The sequence below is a fragment of the Ciconia boyciana genome, chromosome 6 (assembly GCF_034638445.1).
Source record: "Ciconia boyciana chromosome 6, ASM3463844v1, whole genome shotgun sequence".
NCBI classification, from domain to species: domain Eukaryota; kingdom Metazoa; phylum Chordata; class Aves; order Ciconiiformes; family Ciconiidae; genus Ciconia; species Ciconia boyciana.
The window spans coordinates 39509047-39531490 of NC_132939.1; the positions used below are offsets into that span (position 1 = coordinate 39509047).

Genomic DNA, 22444 nt, shown 5'->3' on the forward strand with positions numbered 1-22444 from the left:
TACAGGAGACAGAATACAGGAATCCTATAGGGTTCCTATGGGCTTAGTCAAGACACAATAATCTTCTTCAGGAGACAGGCAGGAATCAGGTTGTTGGCAAGAAATCTTAAAATATACTCTACCTCACTTTGCACATATTGTGAGGGAACCTTGAACTGTAAAATACTTTCAACTATGAAAATGGTCTTAGCACCACTTCTTCCATAAATTTGTAAGAACTTAGAACTGCCAAACTTTCTGTTATGCACTAAAGTATCTAGACTTAACAGCCCCTCAGTGACAAATAAAGTGGAACTGTGTAACACAATCTGAAAACAGATTTTATTACAAATTTTATTATAAAATTCCTCTATTATCAAGACAGCAATTGTTACTATTTAGATGTGACTTTTGCTTCTCTTATCCAACTACACATAGAAATTTAGACTGCTAAAAACTGCAGCTACAGTCACTCCTAAAATATAAGATAACCAAATCAAAATTTTTTAGAAAAAAAAGTTACTGACCTCTACAAAAAAGCATTGTTACTGAAAGCTACTCTAAAAATAAAAATGTGTTTTATTAAAAAAAAAAAATCTCATATCTAACATACTAAAGCAGTCTCAAAACTAAAACTTTCCCCAGTCCTCAGGTTTAATGAAACAATATTCATCATGGGCCCAGGGTAATCAAAAAATGTCTCTATATTCCATTTCTCCTTTCACAAAAATCCCTAAGGTTATACAGAATTTCTTGGGACTCCAATTTAGAAGTTTGTAACTTTTCCCAAATCTTTAGCTAATGAGTTTAGAGATCAAATGGCTGAGCATTGCTTGGATGAAGTATTTGAAACTCCTTTCTCTTTCCAGTTCCATTCCATTTTCTTGTCCCTTTCCTAGAAATCATCGTCAGTCTGTAATTCAGGCAAACTGTGTATATCAGTCAGTCACACCAAAAATATAACCACTGTAAACAAGAAAGAAAAAGCAAAGGATACTGAAATGACAAGAAAGTCATAACAGAACTCTAGAGCAAAAAGGTAAGATGTACCTAACATAGCACCAAACTGCATACACGTGGGCACATACATCTGGGCACATATATCTTTGAAATGACCTAATTATTACATTTGCACAGACATGCAACAGCCATCCCAATATAAAAAGTTCTGTCTGTCCCTTTTTATAATGACTACTGTGGATAATGCTCAAAGCCCAATTTTAAAACTCACTGAGACTGAGCTAGAGAGGTAGCTATTTCATCCCATGAAAATATTTTCAAATGGGGCAGAATTTATAGAGTTGAAAAAACACTGCTTTGATTTCCTGCCTGCCTTTGCAGAAACACTGCAACAAAACTAAAAACCCCCAAATCCATGTTGCCAAAGCAGTGTCAATAGTACATACCATAGCAGCAATCACTGGGAGGTTACAGAGTAGCTACAATCAATGATGAAAAGAGAGCTGAACAAGGCAAGGCTCTTGAAACAGCCTGTCTAGAAAACATTCCTCTCCTCCTCACCAATCTGTTCACACACAACTGTCTTAGCATCTAGTTACAAGATTATATACCCGTTTCCCCAGCCTTTCTATGTACAACAGAGATACAATTAACAACAGGAAATTAAAAATCTGAAGGCTTTCAGCTACATGACTTTGAAATTTCATTCTTTCAGTTTAGGCTTGGGGGGGGCAGAGACAATTGGTTGCATTTTTCATATGCAACTTTTTATTGTGATTAAAAAAAACGTAGAAGGGAATCCAGCCTGAAAATGGCTGAGGAGCATACGGAACATGAATGAAAATATAACCACAACCTCATGCAAATTAGCAGAAATTATGGTTGGTTTAAAGGTAATAGTGATCTGTCTAGAATGCTGTGTTTAATTCCAACAGTTTTCCTTACCAATCAAACTAATTTTCAACTCACACATTATTAATTTATGAACTTGATCAGATATTCATGTGACACTATGCTTGGAGTCACTTTACTGTTAAATTAGAAGTTGTCAAAGCTAAAAAGTTATCTTAATACTAGTTTTTTTGTGAAAGGAATCATGCATACTTTCAGGAATAAAGGCTACTGAGTGAGCAGCAAATCCCAGTGCTAATGAAATCATACAATTTCAGAAGTTCCTATTTGTCTTAAAAAGCACTTCCATAAACTGGGGTTATGAATTATAGCTACCTGCAATAAAATGGAATTAGGATTTAATGACCCAAGAGTAAGATTGTATGAGTATGATGTCCCATTAACAGTTCTGTCAAAAAAGGATAGCCATTCTTTCATTAACTAAATTACATTTACCTTATGAAGGAAAAAGAAATGGCCTCTTTACATTGCTATAAAAGTTTTACCTTCCCACCAGCTTGTTTGAATAGTCTCATACAAATAGGCACCAAGCTCACAGGGCACATTTTCCTTTGTCATCCTCATCCTATTTCATTTAGGATGTCTCTTCAGTGAGTAAAGACACTTCAGAGTTTTTCCCTTGCATTTCTCTTGTGGAGGAGCTTTGAACTGGCAGCATTAGCTCAATTTTGGGGCAGGTGGAGGGCCTTAAAAGGGCTATGGGTATGAGATTTTATGAGTTTGTCTGGAAGGACAGCAGAGAACTGGATTCCCTAATCCATGAGGTCCTTTCCACACCTACTTTCTAACAATTCACTTGAATTAGCTTGCCCAAAGACCCTCAGTTGCCTTCTGTACTATGTTCCTTTTGAACACTCAACCTAAAAGTGCCCCAAGAATGACCTATGTAAGGGAATACAGATGAGGACCTAACCAGCATCCAGAGCTGTAAATTCAGTTAATTTCTTTAACTCTTAGCAGTGTCTGCCAGTACACCAAGACAAAATTGAATGAAGTTTTGGGAGTTCCCCCCCCCCCCCCATTTTTAGGAAGGCAAAATGTTTACACAACACAAAAAAACCCATTTATAATCCCTGTGGTGGGCTCACTCTGGCTAGCAGCTAAGCCCACAAAGCTGTTCACTTACTCCCTGTCCCCTGTCCCCCCCCCCGCAGGATGGGGGAAGAAAATAGGAAGAGCAAAAGCAAGAAAAATCATGGGTCAAGATAAATAGAGTTTAATAGGTGAAGGAAAAGAAGAAGAATAAAAAAAAACCAAAATAAGTGATACAAAGGCAATCACTCACCACTCCCATGGGTAGCCCAGCTACTCACTGAGCAGAACGCTACCTAAAACCCCCTCCCCTCTATTTTGCCACATAACATCGTCCTAGCAACATGGAATAGCTTTAGTCAGTTCGGGTCATCTGCCTGGTTGTGTCCCCCCTCTCAACTTCTTGTGCACACCCAATCTAGTCACTGGGGGTTGGGTAGAGCGAAAAACAGAGAAGGCCTTACCACTGTGCAAACACTGTTCAGCAACAGTTAAAACATGAGTGTGTTGTCAACACTTTTTTGGTCACAAATCTAAAACCTAGGACCATACAAGCTACTATGAAAAAAATTTAACTCCATCCCAGCCATACCCAGTTGTACCCAGAAGTCTTGCTTTCTTCCCTTGACCTTTCTGTCATGTGTGAACAGTGAATTTTATCTAGCCACACAGTGTGGAAACACCAGGTGTGAGGATTTTAACCACCCTTAACAATTCTCAAGTGCTTAGGGCTGACAATTTTTTTTGCCTTAACTTAAAAAGTGAGGGAAGTTCTGCACTGAGAAAAACAGGCTATATGGAAAAAACAGACCTTCCTTCTTTCCTCATTATAGACATTTTATTACAGCAAACATTCTGACCATCTCTCCATACTAACTGTATCATTATTTTTAAAAGTCTTAGAACTCTGACGTAGTTAGAAACACCTAAAATATTATGGGGAACTAGTCAAAGATTCCACTAAACACACTAGTCAAAGATTCCACTAAAAATACAGAAGCTTATAACTACATTTTAAGTTATCAGAAGCAGAGCTTTGCAAAGAAAAAGGTCTGCCTTCACTACCTACAGGTTCATGAGAGGGAGTCAGCATACCAGAATTAGCAGCTTTCAGCTGTAAAATTACTAATTCCAGTAATACAGTACATTAAACATGCCATTTGAGATATATGCCAACTTAAACTACCACATATGGCATATCTATCTAATTATCACAGTTTGTGTTTTCATATGCAGAGCTGTTCTAGTTTTTAAACAATGTGTCAAAATGCACCATTTTATCTGAAAACAGAAAATGCCATCTTTTATAATACCAGTAGGTCAATACTGTATTTTTAACATGCAGTACACTACATGGGGGGGGGGGGGGGGGAAGTCTCTCTAATGTTTTAGTAATGCTTTTAGCTTTCTTATTAGTAAAATGTGTAGGGTGCAAGATGAATTTTAATAGTAGAATAAGTTTCTCAAAGGTAGTATTTTTATTTTTCCTTTCAAGTCTTTAATTCACTTATTGACATACTAAGTCTTGACAATGGACAAATAAAACAATCAAGTTAGTTATTCTCCTGGTTTTGCATGTGATTAAAAAATACTGTGAAATAGCACGTGTGCAGACATCAGTTGGAGTGAAGACAGACCTCACTTGTGTTCCTTCTTCGTGTGCAATTTGACCTCACTCAGAACAATTGCTATTGCAGAATCATACATTCTAATTGTGGTTCAATACAAATCATGCCCTAAAATATTTGATTTCAGATTCCCCAGCTGGTGCTTGGTGTCACTTCAGCTGTTCAGAGGGATTTTTTTTAATGTTCTTTTGTGTAAATAAGCAAAGAACTCACACATAATTACCATGAAACATTACATAATCTTAATCTCTCCTTTTGCAACTCAGAGAGGACCATGTATTTTTATACAATAAAATCAAAATGTGCATGGAAACAAACAGTTAACAACTTAGTAGCCAAATAACTTGTAGCAGCCATTCCAAATACTTTTGGTTCTTGTTCAGGAGTACAAAATAAAGGTAAAGATACGCCACTCAGTCATCAACTGCATTTTCCACTGTCTCCCTCAGTTCTTGCAAATTGTAGGTGGTATTTTTGATAACTTATTTCAACAGAAAGCTGACAATATAAAGATATACTTGAACATACTGTCTCATTCTATTTTACAGATTACATTATAAATAAGAAAATACAAGAGTTTAAGAAATGCCTTCCCATTTTTTTCCTGTTTGTTTTTAAATGAGCGTCAAGTCCTTGAATGTGCAATTACCTCTACAGAAGGTTTCTATTAAGCTCAAAATTAAACACATGCAAAAATAATGTTTAATTTTTTGCTGAAATAATTTGAAAGGCATTAGAATTTGAACACTAAACCAAAACATTTTTTTAGATTTTCATTTACAATAAATAAATTAGGGCAAGAGTTTTAAAAGAATAAAGGCTTGTGTAAACAACTGGACTATCCAGAATATAGGAAAACCCGAAGTATTCCAACTTTTTTCTTACTGAAAAGCAGAATGGTTTATATATTCGATTTCTTTCATACATACTTCATCAGTCTCCTCCCTGATAAAAAGTCCAAACAATCCTTCTAAAAACATTTTATGTAATAATAAACAAAAAGAGGGCAATTTGACTTCGTGATTACTATTTTAAGTCAAAATGCCAATATTTCCTTACAATTTTTTAGACAGGTTACCTTGCCTTTTAACATTTCAGATTAGAACTTTAATTACAGAATCCTTCCCACCAATTGTTTAGTTTTTGATAATTCAGTCAGTTCCATACTTCTTCATAAATTTTGATTTCCACCTTTCAAAACTAAAATAAAACAAGTATGTTGGAACAAAAGAAAAAATTTAGTGCTTGTAAAGAGAGCAATTATTTGCAAATGGAAACAAATTCTAGAAAATGTTTCATTTGAAGAGGATTTGTAACTGAATCTGGATTAGATCTAACGCTTCTCTTTTAAAACGGACCTTTCAGCAAGACTGGCATACACTAACATAAAGCCAGTATTTTCCTACACGGAATTACTGAACAGATTTACAAATATATTAAAAAGCCAGTCTATACATAAAGACACAGAATTACTCTTTTAATATCAGAAAATCCAGACCCATTTTTAAGCAAAACCAAAGAATAAGACAATTACAAAATATTATTGATTATATACACTAAGTTTTTATCATTTGTTCTGCTTTTGGCATTAGTAAAGGCATTAGAAATGCATTTTGCATTTCTGCATTAAAAATTGAAAAGAACTTTTAAAACAATGTATTTTTTCTTGCAAAGAGACCATGAACTAAAAGAAAAGGCTATAAAACTCTTATCCCAAAAATGGAGAACATGTATATTTGCCAAGTTCAGACTGATAATCTGTATTATATACCTATTTTTGATAAACTTCTGTTTATAACTGAAAAGGCATCCTACATGATCCTCACCAAAGCACATGTGTTATTCCTGTATTCATCGTTTACTTGACTATATTAAAATTGTAGGAAAACAGACATCTCCAAATACAGATTCAAACAGCTCTATCCAGCTGAGAAAAGTTCAATTACAATTGTTTGCAAGGCTAGAAAATTGTGAGAACACATCCCTCCTCAGAGGAAAAGGCAACAGTAAATGTTAACTACCATAGACGAGCACCAGGAAAAAAAAAAAAAAAATTCCTTTGCTAGAAAAAGGAAAACCCTTAGAAAGAAAGAACTCTTCTACCAAAAGACCTAGATTGCAATCATATACAGATATATTTATTTTTTTTTAATATATACACACTCTACTATTCATCTATCCCTATGTGAAAACACACCAATATGGGACTATGTAGGCTGGATGTATATTCCACCTTGTGTAAATTCAGTACTTACCTGAATTTAATGTTTGTATACAGAAACTGCTGGTAATTTTACTGCCTTCGTAGGAGTGTCTCCACTCACTTTCCTGGGAGGCAGTGGTAAATAGGAAAGAAATTGTCATTTTCAGCCCTTATGTTTAACAGACAAGAAAAAACATTTGTATTCCTTTTTGCTGAAAGTAATAGAACATCAGCAGTGGAAAGATGGAGGAACTGTATCTCACTGTACTAACCCGCCTATATAAAGAGTTTGGACAACTCTAAGAAATGCTTGACTTCAGTGGAATATTTGATCTCAAGCAAAACAAAGAATGGGAAACAATTTGTCAGGTTCTGATTACTTCCAAAAATCTTCACCCTATCAAAAATGGGAAGTTTTACTTACCACAAAATCTGAATTCATCAGACAAAGTGATGGTTATATTTTACTGGCAGAATTTTCATTCTGAACATCAAGTATAAAAGTGGAAGTAAAAAAGAAAATGCATGTTAAACTGCTTATGAAATAAACTACAATTTTTCCAGCACTTAGAACATGCAGAACTACTACTCTGAGATTCAGAATTTAAAGGTTTGTAGAGGGAAAACTTGGAGCTCTAAAAACTAACTTGAAGATTAAAAATTGACATTAAATACTTGTCGAGACTGAATCACTGGCTTTTTCCAAAATAAGCAGCATGCACATAGTATTTTTTGGATGAAATTTATCTTTCTAACAATCTTCAGCATCTATAAGATGGCCTGTCCAGCAAGATTCCTCAATTTCCCCCATGGAAGGCGACAAACATAGGGGACATCCAACACCTTGAAGCAGATTACACCTGTAAGTTATTTCTACTCAGAAGAAACATCTATACAGAAATCCAATATGAAAACCATCTTTTGCTTTTGAGCAAGGGAAAAAGAAATTGGGGAAGTGATAATCCCCTTAGAATCCAGCATTTAAATGCTATGTGAAAACTGCTGCACTCTAAAGGGATTAACACGACGGAACCTGCTTAAAGCAGAGTAAAACTTTATTTAATATGGAGAGATAAAGTCTACTCAAATGTCTTAAGGTATCTTGGTCTTTCTCTCTACATAGAGACTTACCTATGAGGATTCCAGAATATTCATGGATCTGAATCAGCACTACCGTTCACACATCTGTTTCTTTATAAACTGGAATCACTTCACTGAAAATATGCCATCATTGGTTTGCCAATAAACTGCATTACAATTCAGTAGATAACTACTAATAGCACTTTTTCCTCTAAATTGGCATTACACCTCTTTCTAGACATACTGAAGTAGGTCATACTACAAATATGAAATTTATATTAGTTCCTGAAATACTTTTAGTTTTAAGCACACTTGACTTGAATATCAGATAGCCATCATCAGCTTATCTGCACCTCCCAAGCACACTTTACAATATGAAAACCTCATCACACAAAAACAGTGCTACTAATATATACTAATTTACACCAAAACCCCTGCATGTTTTCTTAGTTTTGTCTTCATAGAATCTTTGACAGGGAAAAACCATCCAAATTAAGACAACTTAATGCTTACAACTACCAAGAGCATTATGATCACCTCTTCTGATCTCCTATGCAATAACATTTCACAGAAAAAAATCCCTGCATTATCTTAGGAGCCCATTTAACTCTATGCATATTTTTAGGAAAAGGTCATGAAATTTTAACTGCAGTTGAAATACTGCAACCCTTAGTAAATTGTTGTCATCACTTCTGAAAGTCTGTATTGGGAGAAACAAGGCACCCAAATCAGAACTGGCCATTCTAGTAAAAAGCCAAATACTTAAAGATAAATAAATAATGAAAAAATCAATGATCTTCAGACAGCCAATACAAAGCTGCCAAAATTTACAAGCAGAGACTTCTTTACAAAAGAAAATACACAAAAAGAATTTTGCACAAGATGAAACTTAACAAGTTCCTGGACTAGCCAACACTGAAAGCACAGTAGTCATATATGCACCATATTAATAAGTTATTCCATCAAAAAGGACAAAAAGTGGATAAACAATTAGGAGTTTATTTTTCCTCATTCTGAGCATATGCGTGTGTGTTGACAAAGGGAAAAATCAAGGTACTCACTTTACAATTATGGATGACTAAATTTTGTGCCCTTCTAATGTCTGCACCCTCCAAATCAGAAAGTGCTAAGCTAACAAAGTGTGAAGGACAGAACTGGAACTACTTCTAATTAAAACCCACATTCTTTCAAACTGTAAGTACTATCAAAAACATGAGCCATTGGAAAAAATAGTACAGAAACAGGAGAATGATTAGTTACTAATCAACAAAGTACCGTTTAAAAACTGAAATAAATTAAAATTAACTAGGTATAAATATATTATTTAATTCAAACATTGACCTTGCTACCACTATCCACTCTATGTCTCTAAGACTCGAAAGTTATAAAACATTTGTATAAACTGAGAGGGTTTTGTCTTTAAAAGGTACAAGAAACCTAAAGGAGGACAAATATAGCTGCCCATTTCATTGATTTTTCTCATCAAGAGCATGCTAGACTAAAGCTCTGAGGCTACCAATTACATGTGGATTTCTACATACACTAAAAATACTGTTTTTAACAACCTAACTGATATAAAATCTGGCTACCTGAGGAACCATTTATTTCCTTCTTCTAAATACTAGTTATTCAGGGAAAGAACTCATGATGAACTCAAGTAAAATGAAGAGTTACTGGCTACACAAAGTAACTTATTTTTTATAGAGGCTCTTTCCTGTCCAATCCTAAGAGTTTACCTGCTCATCGCACAAAATTGTCCCATCTTTTTTCTGGTTATTTGGGATCAATTCATCATAAAAAAAGAATTTATTCATGTAACATATCATGTTGGCACTTACTAGAACAGCTAGTCATAGATGCAGATCCATACAGAACTAGACAGCTTATAAAATTATAAAGTATGTATTTTATTATTGTTAAAAGCAGTGCAAATACTAGATGAGCACTTGGCATTACCAACCTAAACAAAACCACAAAAACTTATATCCCTGAAAAAAAAAATCTTTGTAAAGTTCACACTTCCTTTTTTTTTTTTTTGAGCATTTCACTATGCTAGAAATTATATGCTGCTTGAGGAAGAGTAAGCTCAACAAAAACTGGCAGACTTAAGTGTGCTGCACTGCACAGTAAATGACGCAGAAGTTAGAAGTGATGTAATTATAAGGAGTTCCTGGGACAATCCAATTTTTACTTCAGATTGACAGAGTCGCCAAGTGTTCATCTAATACAGTAAACAGAAGACATACAAAGAATGAAGTGTGCACACACATGCAAGACAGAAAACAAACTCCATACGTGTTCTATGTCTAACACTTCTCACTGCAACAATTCATTTTTATAAAGCAACTTATTTTTATAAGGCATCCAGTAGCAGCGTTTCATTGCAGACCTTTGAAAATCAGCACAGACAGAATGCCGGAAGAGCCTCTCTTGTTCCACAAAAGTTTTCTTCAAATCCAGGTCAATAAACTGCTAAAAAACCACCTATTTATCTTTTGGTTTTTTGTGTGTGTGTTCCTCAGGAAAACTGTTGGTAGGCTGCCAGATTACAATAAAACATAAATATTCTATAACTCCAGTTCAATACTGCCACCAAAACAGTATCTGCTGGAGCACCTGAATTGCTGCTGCTGCTGCTACTACTACTATACACTATCCTACCTACATTCTGGCATTTCCTAATGCCAGATTACAAATGGAAACAAAATGTAAACCTCAGCTAGATGAAGCTCCAACTCAGCATATGGCCCAACTGGTCTTTCCTCTCCCTTCCCTCATAGCCATGATATTTCACTGCCCAACTCTTTGGGAATACATTCTGAGATAGTTTTAATTCCATAAACACACTGGATGCTCAACGAAGCCAACTGAATGGACACGTGCCACTTCCTACTTTTCCAGTGCATGACTTCATATAAATATTTTCAATAATTTATGTTATAAAAAGAAAGACTCCACAGTTGTATATTCAGTTAAATATTTGTAATTTCTTGTGTAATTTTAAAAATCAGAGTTTAGAATACACTAGGATGATGATAAATTGCTGCTGCCTCTCATTATCTGGTTCTCTATGGAGAATTTTCTTCCCCATATTGCCAATGGAGAATCTAAAAAGAACTAAAGTCACTACTTGAAAATAAAATAAAATACATGTACGTACAAATCTTCCAAGAGCTTTGGAGGTGTGCACTATGGTTCTTGATTCAAGCAAACAGGTGCCACTCTATGAAGTGGGGGAAAATAGTACAAATGTGTGAAGCTCTTTATGTGGGAAATTACAAGAGAGTTAAATGGCACTGAGCAAGGCACAAAAAGTGCTTTTAAAATAGAAACAAGGGAACATGCAGAGAACCTCAGTATCTAATTTAATTAATGATTGAGAATGCAAAGACTCCAACTGGTGAAACATTAGCAGCAGCCATGAATTTCACTGTAGTTCTGTATAACAAGTAATCTTACCTGAGTGATTCTCAAAAAAATGTCAACACATCGATTGTATTTTTCATCTGATCCTGTCAATGCTGAGATGACAGGCCCTGCAGGATGCAGTGAGAGATCAATGATGAAAAACAGATGTTTAGTCTTTTCACAATCAAAACCTACAAGACCAGGTAAATACGAAATTTTGTCTGAGATTCATGCTTGTTTATATCCAACAAATGCTAATGTTACATAACCACTTTCATATACATAAGTTGACAAGGGTATCTCTTCCTCATTTACAAGGCATCTGACCCCACATCATTCATATCACCAATGTATAACTTTAAACCTGGTCCCTAATATACTATTCTTTCAAGTGCTATCTGGTCACATAGCTAGTAATTTACATCAGCTACTTCATATGCCAACCTATGTTCTCTGGCCTTCCATGAAGGAGACTTGATTTTCTCCATCAGTTATGCAGAACGCTTAAACCTTACACAAAATTTATGGCATTTCAGAAGTCGAGAAGAGCAATTCACAATAGCATTGCTCATAACTAGCTCAAGCAAAGAATGATAAATTCATATTCAAAAGTTACAAAGGCATGTTAGCATCGTACAGTTGGGAGGTGACTTCCATAGACATGTTTCCAGATACTGCCTTAAACTGACATTTCAATCAGACCAGTTAAGTACTTGCAAATGAATTTTAATGTTTGGCTATAATCAAGAACAGCACGTTTAATATTAAGTAAACCCCAATCAGATTCAACCATAATTAATTATCAAATATGTTAAAGTGAAAACAAGTTAATATGGGGGATGGGAATTTAGATAGTTGTCATTTTATTATGTATTAAAATATTGAATATGTCTATTAAATATAGGGGAAATTTAAAACAGAGTATCCTGACAATCATTTCTCTATTTTTAAATTAAAATACAAGCAGTGTAGTTAATCCTTATAATGCTATGAATAATCACAAATTGGGATGCAGATACCCCTGAAATCAAAACAAAACCAGGATGGAGTAGAACCTTAGGAGACTGTAATGTAACATTTAAAAGATCTCTACACTAAACTCTGGTTTGATATTTCCTTTGGGGGATGGAAAGACAGAATGGCCCTGAACACCAGGGTGAATGTAAGGAACCTGATAGTTTCTTAAAGCCCCGTCATGCAGTCAGAAAGAAGATAGTAGTACATAGTAATTAAGATAGTAAATTAATAGTCTCGCACATGCACAGCACACTCATTTAGTCCAACTGCCAAATACCAAGTTCCAATTTTACATGTTTCTGTGTTACTAGAAATCCTTAAAAGAATCACAAGACTGAGCTAGCCAGCATGAGCACCAAGCATACCCCACTACAGAGCATACTACAGCACACCAGAAATTCATACCAGACACGAACAATATAATTCTTTTGATTTACAGACAAATGTATTTGTTGTCAGAATAAACACAAATATTTTTGCTAAGTCCATTATAACGGTGACAGTTCAAAAACATGTTTATCAGCTTCATTACTGCACAGATATATTTGATAAACAGGAAAAACGTATTACAGTTTTAGATCGAAGTACATTAAGAATTTTATGCTAGTGTCAAACAAATGCAGTTAGAAAACCAAAAGGCCTACCTAGAAACAACCATCAATAAGAGCCAAAAAAGCAGCCTTTCCATTTCTAGTATGCATTGTGTTTTATACCATGACACTGCAGCCTCTGGGGGTCAGATTAATTAAGATCAACAGCAGCTGCAGTGCAACGTGAGAAGCACACTGCCACAGCTCTCACCAGTCCAGCCCAATTACCTGCATCATTCCAACACTGGACAACTGACAACTACCATACTCCTCACCAAGTCATTAACTCCCACTGGCCTACTGTTAAATGTTAAAAAACAAACTAACCTCTTTTTAAGATGGACTGCAAAGCTGACTGCACCCACTGCAGGATGCAACGATGAGTCCCAGAGAGACGTTTGCCAGTCAAATCTTTACAGATGTTGCTTAACTTTATGCTAGAGCTGTGTCCAAAGCTGGAAATGAGATAGCAATCAGGTGCAAGCCCTCCTCCCAAATCACTCAATGCTCCATTTCTAAAAGCCAGTCTGACAAATTCACTAAATCCAATGTTTTTCTCCCCGGCCAAAAAGCTTCTGATCACTGACAAAATAAATTCTGTGGTCAACCACTGAGGACAATATCTAAGTTAATGCAATTAATTAACAAACAAACAAGATCAAAGAGTATTTGAAAAAAGGTATTGCTTGTTACAGGTTGCACCCATTAAGAAAAGCAAGAGCATATTTCTTTTCCTGCACAAGGGAGAAGAGGAAAACAATTAAGAGATTCAGACATTCTCTGTTTATATTTCTTAAATATTAGCTCTAAGACCTATGCTCTGACAAACTTCCATTAAAACTTTGATCTATCTGCAAAATACCATCGAAGTATTGTACAGAAATTTTAAACTTTATGAAAGAGGAAAATGTTAAGTTTTCAGTGAATACCAACATCAGCTATTTTTCTTAGGTTTTGGATTTGGTTTTGGTTTGGTTTTTTTTTCCCCCAGAATGCATGAGTCCAGAAAATAGATATTCTTGATGAATAATTGCTTTACAGAAATCTCAACTTGATCAAAAAACAATACTGTTACTAGAAGCACCTTCATCTGCATAAGCCTCCTAATCTACTGAGATTCACTTGGTTTTCAATTATATTGAAAACTAGTCAAAAGCAATCACAAGAAAAAAAGTTGAAAATTATTAAATATGGCATTTCCCTGTGATAACAGCCGTCCTCACTTTGTTCTTTATTTTGCCCACCAAGTGCACATATAGTTAGTCTGTATCATTTATTAAAGTTAGACTAACCATTCCAAATCTAACACAAGTTGTTTTAAACTTTTCTTATACAAGACAAAGACATGGCACTTTCTTGCAAATCAAAGCCATTTACTATGTCAAAATTTATTCACTCATTAAGATGAATAAGTCCCTATATGTAGAAAAAAATCAGTGCAAAATTTCTCCTTAAACTTCCACTCAAAAATTGTCTAAGCCTACCAAATGAGAAGCTGCTAAGTGATAGTACACTGGGTGAGTTAGATATGTAACAATCTCAAGATCATACCAAGTTACACATTCAGTTTCAGCTTCCTTTTAAATGTAAAATACTAAGGATCTGCTGGCTAACAAGCTAACTTTTTTTTATTCTGTTCCAGTAACCAAGCAACAGACAACTGTCCAACTGAGAATTATCCCTCTGAACAGCTGGCAATCAACACTTGGGGGGTTTTGGTGGTTGGTCTTTTTTTTTTTTTTAAACTAGTAGAAAGATCAGTGATTCCAGTGATTACTTTACAAACCTCCACAGCTCTAGATTCCACTCCTGAAATCTCTATTTAGTCATTTCCTCAGTCCCATTATCCCTAAAGTTACTCATATAAGTAAATGTTTACAACAGAATCTGAAAATCTTAGGTATATACTTATGAAGTCTCTAATTACCTAATGCTAACACTTTAGAAAAAATTAGAAGTATCAAGAATAAAAGTGAGATGCATTTACTGATGTATGACAAACCACCTTCAAGGAACCATGACAACAAACAGCTAATAACTAACGCCATTCTTGCTTCTAACTCCATTACTCTTTTTTTCTCTTCCATAGCTGAAAAAGCAGTGTTTCACTTCAACATTATTTCAAGTGTTGATTTTTAAACCAGATTCTTTTCCCTACTAGACCTTAGGTTATTCTTAAGAGTTATGACTTAACATGACAATTCCTATATATAATAAAGGAATAACAGTGAACCAAGCTTGCTATATTATACCTTCCCCCTTCCTAACAGTTTAATAGGAGTAATGAAGCTAGAAAGCAAACTTATAAATTCCTGTAAAGTTGTGTTACTTACACATTCAATGTGTTTGAAAGGTTTTTAAGAGTCAGAGACTTTACAAAAGGGCAGTTGCACAAAGATTAGCTAGACAATCTCCCATAACACATGAATATTTTTAAAAACTCTGATATTCAAATGCAAACCATCTCAAATACAAGTCAGTTGGTAAAAACATAACATAGCCACGCAATACTTCATACACTCTCTACACAAGGCGGGGGAGGAAACTCCCACCTTTTGTATTCTCCAAACATTCAGATCACTACTGATTAGAAATCTGCTATAAAAACAACACAGCTAATCTATTGTTAAAAGCAGTAAAACCTTATACCCATTTAATTTTGTTTTTATTAATCTCTGCTCTTAATATGATCTAATTTCAGTACGCATATGACTTCATATTCCAATAAATTGAAAAACACTGACCGAGCTCAAATTCACCCAAGCACCAAGTTCAGAGCAGGCAAGATCCTGTTGCAAGATAAACAACATGATGCGATGTAACATAATTTTGTGCATGTGTGTGTGCACGTGTGTGTATGTGTGAGACTGGGGTGGGAGCGCAGAGAGAGAGAGAGAGAGAGAGTGCAAGAGTGCATGAGAGAGAAAGCAAGCGAGAGTGCACGCCAGCATTCGCAATGGAAAAAAATACATATGTCCAGAGTAGTTTTCAGTCCAGCGCTCACTATAATTCAGAATGGAGAAACAGATAAGACAATGAGAGCTTAATACAACAGCAATAGTGACCTTTTTTATATTATTCAAAACAAAACCATACATTAAAATAGCTTCACAGAATGGCCACTTTCTTTATGAAGTTCATTTCATTAATACTAAAGAAGCATGGCTACATCTCTATTTAAATTTTGGACCGGAACCTACTAGTCAATACACACTCTGTAGTTCTCTGCAGAAAGGATCAGCACCATTTAGTTTAAAAGTAGGGCATATTTTGCCATTTTAATTTAATTTCCACTAATCTAGGGGGACAAGCCTGAACAGAAAAGAATCAGGGATAATCTAAGCACAATAACCAAAGTCAAATTGCAGAAGTCCAGACAATTAGAAAAAGTCAGCTGGTAACCTGGAAAGAAAACAATAAATTGTGTACTCAAAAAATAAGACTGTAATGGATAGTAATGTATTTATACACTGCTTCCTATTTTGTAAACTAAAATGTTCAGTGAAAAGCTGTTTTTTCCTTCAATTTCTTGTAATTAGAGCTGCCATAGAATTCTTCAGTAATTATGTCACCTTTTGATGCACAAAAAATAATTCCAACAGAAATCAGTCTGCATATTGAAGTCCTATATCACAGAGGAAAAAAAAAAGAACACTATTAGATCATAGGAACTACTCATGACTTCTGTATTACAACCAACTTCCTCCTTTCCAAACAGCAACTTACTCAGACTGTGCTAAAACTTTTTGGAAATACAGAAAAGTTTCACAGAAGCTTCGGCGAGAGAACATTCCACAGCAAAATGTACATTAAACACGTTTAGAGTCACAAGCATCAGAAGTACCGACCAAGTAACTTCTATTAGGAAAACAGAATAATTGTTTAAGAAACTTTGTAAGAAAAATAAACCACATCTTTATATTAGCTATTTCACAAGGTTTGTATTCCCTAATGCTATATGAGCACGAGAGTCTGGAAGAAACTCAAAAGCCATCAGCTCAGGGAATGCCAGGACCTCCGAAAATTCCATGGGCTGGTGGTCAAATGCAAACAGAAAGACTAATGAGAGCTAGCCGCACTGGAATCCATTTCTCATCCCTGTTCCATCCTTTAGCAGGTATCAGTCGCCAACTTCCTTAAGAGACTAATTTTCTATATGACGCAACGTGGCTGCAAATTCAAAGCAGACTGTATGAAGTCAAACTGGAACTTCATTTGCACCTGTTACAGTGAAACTGCTTGAGCCTCTCGCTGCCTTAGTTATTTATATTATTACTACTGATTTTAAGATAGAATGTGCTTATGTCACAACCGTTTTTACTCATGTCATTCTAGCTTGCTAATTTTTATTTTTCAAAGGTTCTTCTGCTACTACCGCTGCATCTTTACAATTTTCTACACAAAAAATATGTAATTCTGATTTAATCAGAAAACAGAAGAACTATGCTAGAGCACTGAACAAAAGATCTAATCTTTGGAGCGTCCTTTCCAAGCAAGTGTAAATAAACTGTAGTAAAATGAAAAGGCTTGTAATTTGGTATTTGGAATATTCTTCATAAACACCAATTTTCTGTAACATCCTTGCATATCTGATACCACCTCATGTATAATGCAGAAAATCTATTTCATTTTCATCTATTGACAGTGAATTTAATTTACTATTACGGCTCTTTACCCAGATTATGTTATTAATTCTGCAATCAGGCTCTTTTGAATGCTTTTATTTCTTCCAAGAGTTTTCACAATTCTACATTGATTTTTTCCCACCCTAACATACCTTTCAAAATAAAAGACCATTTTTTCTAACTTTCTGAAGAAAAGTAAAAAAAGAAAAAAACCTCAAAGACAACAAGCACCAGTTCATAAGCTGTATCTGTCAACAGGACAAATCTACATGTATCACTTTAACCTCTGACACTTAAGTATTATAAACTACCTTCATTAAGGATATGTACAACAGGTGCATTAAAATTTCCACATCAAAAATCATCATTGTAAATAGACCACAATCTCTCCATTAATAAAAAATTATCCACTTCTGTCTGACACTAAAGTTAGAGGATAGAAAAGCTAAATGCTCCAATGTTAGTGTTCTGTTTACATCCATACCAACTGCCTTCACTGTTTTGTAGAATTCAGTCATCTTGTTAAACTAGATCAAATGCAAAGCAGCTCTTATTTTTGCAACAGAAAAGAATCAGTAACAGCTAGTCAACTCAATTCTAAATCACCAGTTATTCTTCAAAATAACAACATCAAAACACCAAAAATAGTGTCAGCTATGTTATTATTTCGCATCAGTTTTTAAAAAGCCCTCTAGAACAAAGTTAAATTACAGAATGCTAATTTGTTCATCTTTAGGAAAAAAACCCCCATTATTTAATTGCAGAAGCTAAAATCTTGTATATCATTATGTAAGACTCCCTCTTCAGAAATCTTATAAAGAAGAAATGCTAAATCAGGTATTTATTATTGTTATACGCAAATATTAAAAACTTTTCTTGTGCATTAATACAGTTGATAAAATACTCATTTCTTTATTCATACAAAGTATTTCACTTTTATAATAGAGTTTTCTTCCACCATCATGATAAACATAATATAAAGAATATCTAAAGAGCAGCACTTGTTCTCTTTACTTCACTCCAGAGCCAGTGAACAAAGCAGTGAAGCAGAAGGAAGGTACATAATGGATTTAAAGTAAATGGCCCATTCTTTAAGAGGCGGCCTCTCATTTTTACTCATTCTAACTTAATTGTCATTACAATGTCTGGAAACTTCAAACGAACAATTATTTTTACGCCAGCTGTCAAGTTGGTTCCTTAAAGCTAGATTATTTTTTTTTTTTAAACACAAAGCAATCAAAATGTTAATGAAAATATTCTTTTGCAGAAACATTGTAAACCTCTTTAAACATATTTCAAGCAGTTAGCGCCCAGTCCATTCCATACACCAAGACAGACAGAACATTTATATTCACTGTTGCACTTTGTAACATACTTTTCTGAGAAATAACGCTTACAGCTGCACTGGAAGCTTAGTCGTCAATACATGAAACACACTGACACATACATACATCCCTTGGGATTTAAAAAATAAAGAATTGGCTAATTTTTGCACCTACCTGGGTAAAAATCTTTGGATTTAGACAGCTTGATGGTGGCCCCAGTCTCTTTCTGCAACTGAACAATTGTCTGTCCTCCCTTCCCAATTATAGATCCAGCAGCATAACTAGGTATGAGGACCTTTAGAAAATACTGGCCATCCTCTGAAAAATTGAGATATGCATGGTTAATATTGCTTACAAACTTTGATTTTTTTCCTCCCCAGACCCACAAATAAACAAAACGTGTTGTTTTAAACTCATCTGGTAATTCATGCATTTACATCTAACCAGTTGCGTCATTCTACAAGACACGTTTAGACTATGCCTTTGACATTTTAAAATATGTACGTTCATTCTGAGCAAATTAAAGAATCCACACAGATTCCTTAATTCCATAAGAGGATAAGAATAAAATCCAAAGTACATTTCAAAGGTGGATTTTTTCCCAATGGCAACCACAGCATGCAGAAATGATCAGACCCCTTTAAAAAAAATAAAGCCCTGCACGAAAACGTGCCTAGTGACAACTACAACCTTGCTTGAAAATACTGCAAAAGAAATGCCAAAACTAAGAAGGAATGAATTGTAAATTCTGATGGGCTATTTGTTTGTCATTAGCAAACACATGAGAATAGCAATTAGCTATTGCCTGCATTCTTCTTAAGTGAGCAAAACGACTACTCTGCTACCAAATAACCCACCCAAAATGTGGGGTTTTATTCCAAGCATTTCAGCCACTGCCAAGAAAACAACTCAACATGGTGTGGATGGAATCACTTGCCTAAGTAATCCTGATGTATTCCTTTAGCACTTCTTAAGCGACAATGATCTCTTTTAAGCTCATTAATTAAAGGACATTAAGAAGAATTTTTCCCAATTGATCAAAAGCCTAAGTCACTTATTTTAAACACACTTAAAAGGTGACGAGATAGACAATGCCAGTCCTCTACCCACCACTAGCATTAAAGCACACAATCGGAACAGGAAAAAACATATATAATGAATGGAGGGGAATAAGAAAAAAGGATTCCCAGCCTGATTCGGCACCTGCACAACCGTCTGTGCCCTCACCCCACTGCTAAATCCAGCTCCACTGAAGTCTAAGGACCTTCCGTAACCGGCTCCAAAAAAGTGCAAGACAATAAGGGTCCGCTGGCTTCCCCAGACTTAGGCTCTCCCCAGTAATTAAGGCAACGTCCCGTTGGCGTGGATATGAAGATTTTTATCATGAAACCTGTTTCACAAAGTTGTTATTTTTTCCCCCTAAGCGGAAGGAAAGATCCCAGTTCACCTTACTTCTCTTATCCGAGACTATAAGCGCCTCAAGAAGTGCCTGTGTGTGACAGTCGTGCCCACCCGTATTAACATAGCTGGCTGAACCATGCACTATGTACAGTCAGACCGCTGCTCTTAATATTGGGCAAATAAATTCACGCCTGCCTCGGTGCATTGTTATGACGACTCCAGTGCAAACGGATAGAGGAGATGCTGGTCCCGTTATAACTCATCTCCTCCAGGAAGAGCAGGATGTTAACCAGCGAGTCCCCGCAGCCGAGCGGCGACTCCCCCCGCCACCAGCCAGCCCTCGCCCCCAGCACGGCAAACACACGCCGTGTATGCGCTGACAATAGAAGTGAGGCCAAGGAGGAGGAAAGCGCACGGCAAGGCTGGAATTCAACTTGCGACCCAGAGGATGTGGAAGGAGGAAAGTGCGTTTGCCGTCTCCTTCCAGCTGCCATTTATTTTCGCCCATCGTTAAACGGGCGAGGGAGATAGCTGGGCTGCAGAAGCCCCTTGTGCTCCCTCCTAGTCTCCGTAGGGTCACGGCTGTGCAGCCCCGGCGTGGATATTAAATAAAAAGACTGGCAGATGCTGAAAACCGACGCCATTTTGATGAATGATAACATTAGAGAAATGGGAATGTTTGGGGGGGAAGGGGGGGAGGCAGGCAGGCAGGTAGGGAAGCGGAGAGGTGGGTGGGTTGGGCGGGGGGGGAGGTGACAGAGGATATACCCACCGCCCGTGTTGGTCCTCTTGGTGCTGCCGGCTTCAGGGGGGGCTTCAAGCGGTCTTTTCCGGGAGTCCGGCGGGTCCAGGTCTATGGGAACCCCGGTGTGGGTCCCGTTCTGCTGGATGGGAGCTGCCGCCATCATGTTTGCTGCTGCTCGGAGGAGAATTGTCTCTTCCCTTCTGTGGTGGGGGGGCAGGGAGGGAAGGGGGGAGGAGGAGGAGGAGGAGGAGGAGGAAGGGGGAGGAGGAGGAGGGGAGGGGGCTCGTCCCGTTCTCTTGTCCTTTTCGAAAATGTAGAGCTAAGCTCGGGATTGTCGAGGATGCTGCGCGCCTTGTTTATCTGGCACCCGGGGGGAGGGAAGGGAAAGGAGGGAGGGAAGCGGGCAGGACTGGGCTGGAGGAGCAGCTGCAGTGCAGTGTCAGGAGGAGATGAGAAGGGAGACGGGAACGAGGGGGGCGAGAGAGGGAAGAGAAAGGGGGAGAGGGGAGGAGGAGGAGGGGAGAGAGTGAAAAGAGTGAGACAGGAGGAGGAGAGGACAGAGTGAGTGGGAGAGGAAAGGAGGGGAGAGAGTGAGTGGGAGAGGAGAGGAGGGGAGAGAGAACGAGTGAGACTGAGGCGGCGGGGAGGGAGGGAGGGGGAGAAGGAGGGAGGGAGCGAGCGAGCGGTGTAAATGGTGGGCGAGGGAGTGAGTGGGAGATGATTCACGCTGCCTCTGAGCCCCCTTCCGTCTCTGCCTGCCCTAGTGCCGCGCCTGCTGCTGCGGCTCGGCTGCCCGCCGCTCTCGGGCTCTCGTGCCCTCCCTCACTGACGGGCTCGTGTGCGCGGGGGCGGAGAGGGGGATCTCTGTCCGCGCGGCGCTGCCCCGCTCTCGCCCCAGCACCGCCGCCCCCGCCGGGCGCACGGGCGCCTGGCTGGCCGACCTGCCGTGGGCTGGGGGCCGCCACCCTCGGCTACATCGCAGACACCCAAAAGGCAGGAGAGGTTGGAGCCGTGGGAGAGGGTGCAAGTACGGGGGGGAGGGGGGCGCGGGGAACAGGCGCGGGGGGAGGGAGGCCGGGATAAAAAAGAAGGGCGGGGCTTCCTGCGAAGACAGGCAGGAGATCCGTCCAATCGGAACAAAAGAGAGCGAGGTTGGGATTGAAACGTTAGCCAATCACGGGCCGCGAGTGGAAGAGCCGTTGGGGGGGAGGCGGGGGTGGTTTAACCTCTGCGGTGGCTGGGGGAGGTGGGGGGCGGCGGCGGCGGCGACGACGACGACGACGACGACGACGACGGCGGGGAGGGCGTGTGTGGAGGTCGGCTCCCGCCCCGGGAGGGTCCCCGCCGTGATGCGGCGTCACCTGGGTTACACTCTGCGCCTCATAGGCCCGCAGCTGCGTGGGAGGACGGCTGAGATTGCCCGAGGAGGCCGTGGGATAGCGGGGACGCGTCCTCGCTGAGGCTGGCTGTACCACCTCGGCGCGGCGCGGCGCGACCCGGCCGGTGTGGACGGGGCCCTTCCTCCCGGCCGCCGCCGGT

The 22444-nt window shown here is 38.0% G+C and overlaps 1 protein-coding gene across 1 annotated transcript in view; it reads right to left on the reverse strand.

Moving 5' to 3' along the window:
• Positions 1–21914, reverse strand: part of NOVA1 (NOVA alternative splicing regulator 1) — a 158737-nt gene extending 136823 nt beyond the window's left edge. The window contains exons 1-2 of the mRNA XM_072864951.1: positions 20933–21914; positions 18934–19077 (exon numbers count right to left, since the gene is read on the reverse strand). Of these exons, the coding sequence (XP_072721052.1) occupies positions 18934–19077; positions 20933–21068 (280 nt within the window). The 5' untranslated portion in view covers positions 21069–21914. The remainder of the gene's footprint in view (positions 1–18933; positions 19078–20932) is intronic.
• Positions 21915–22444: the final 530 nt, after the last annotated feature.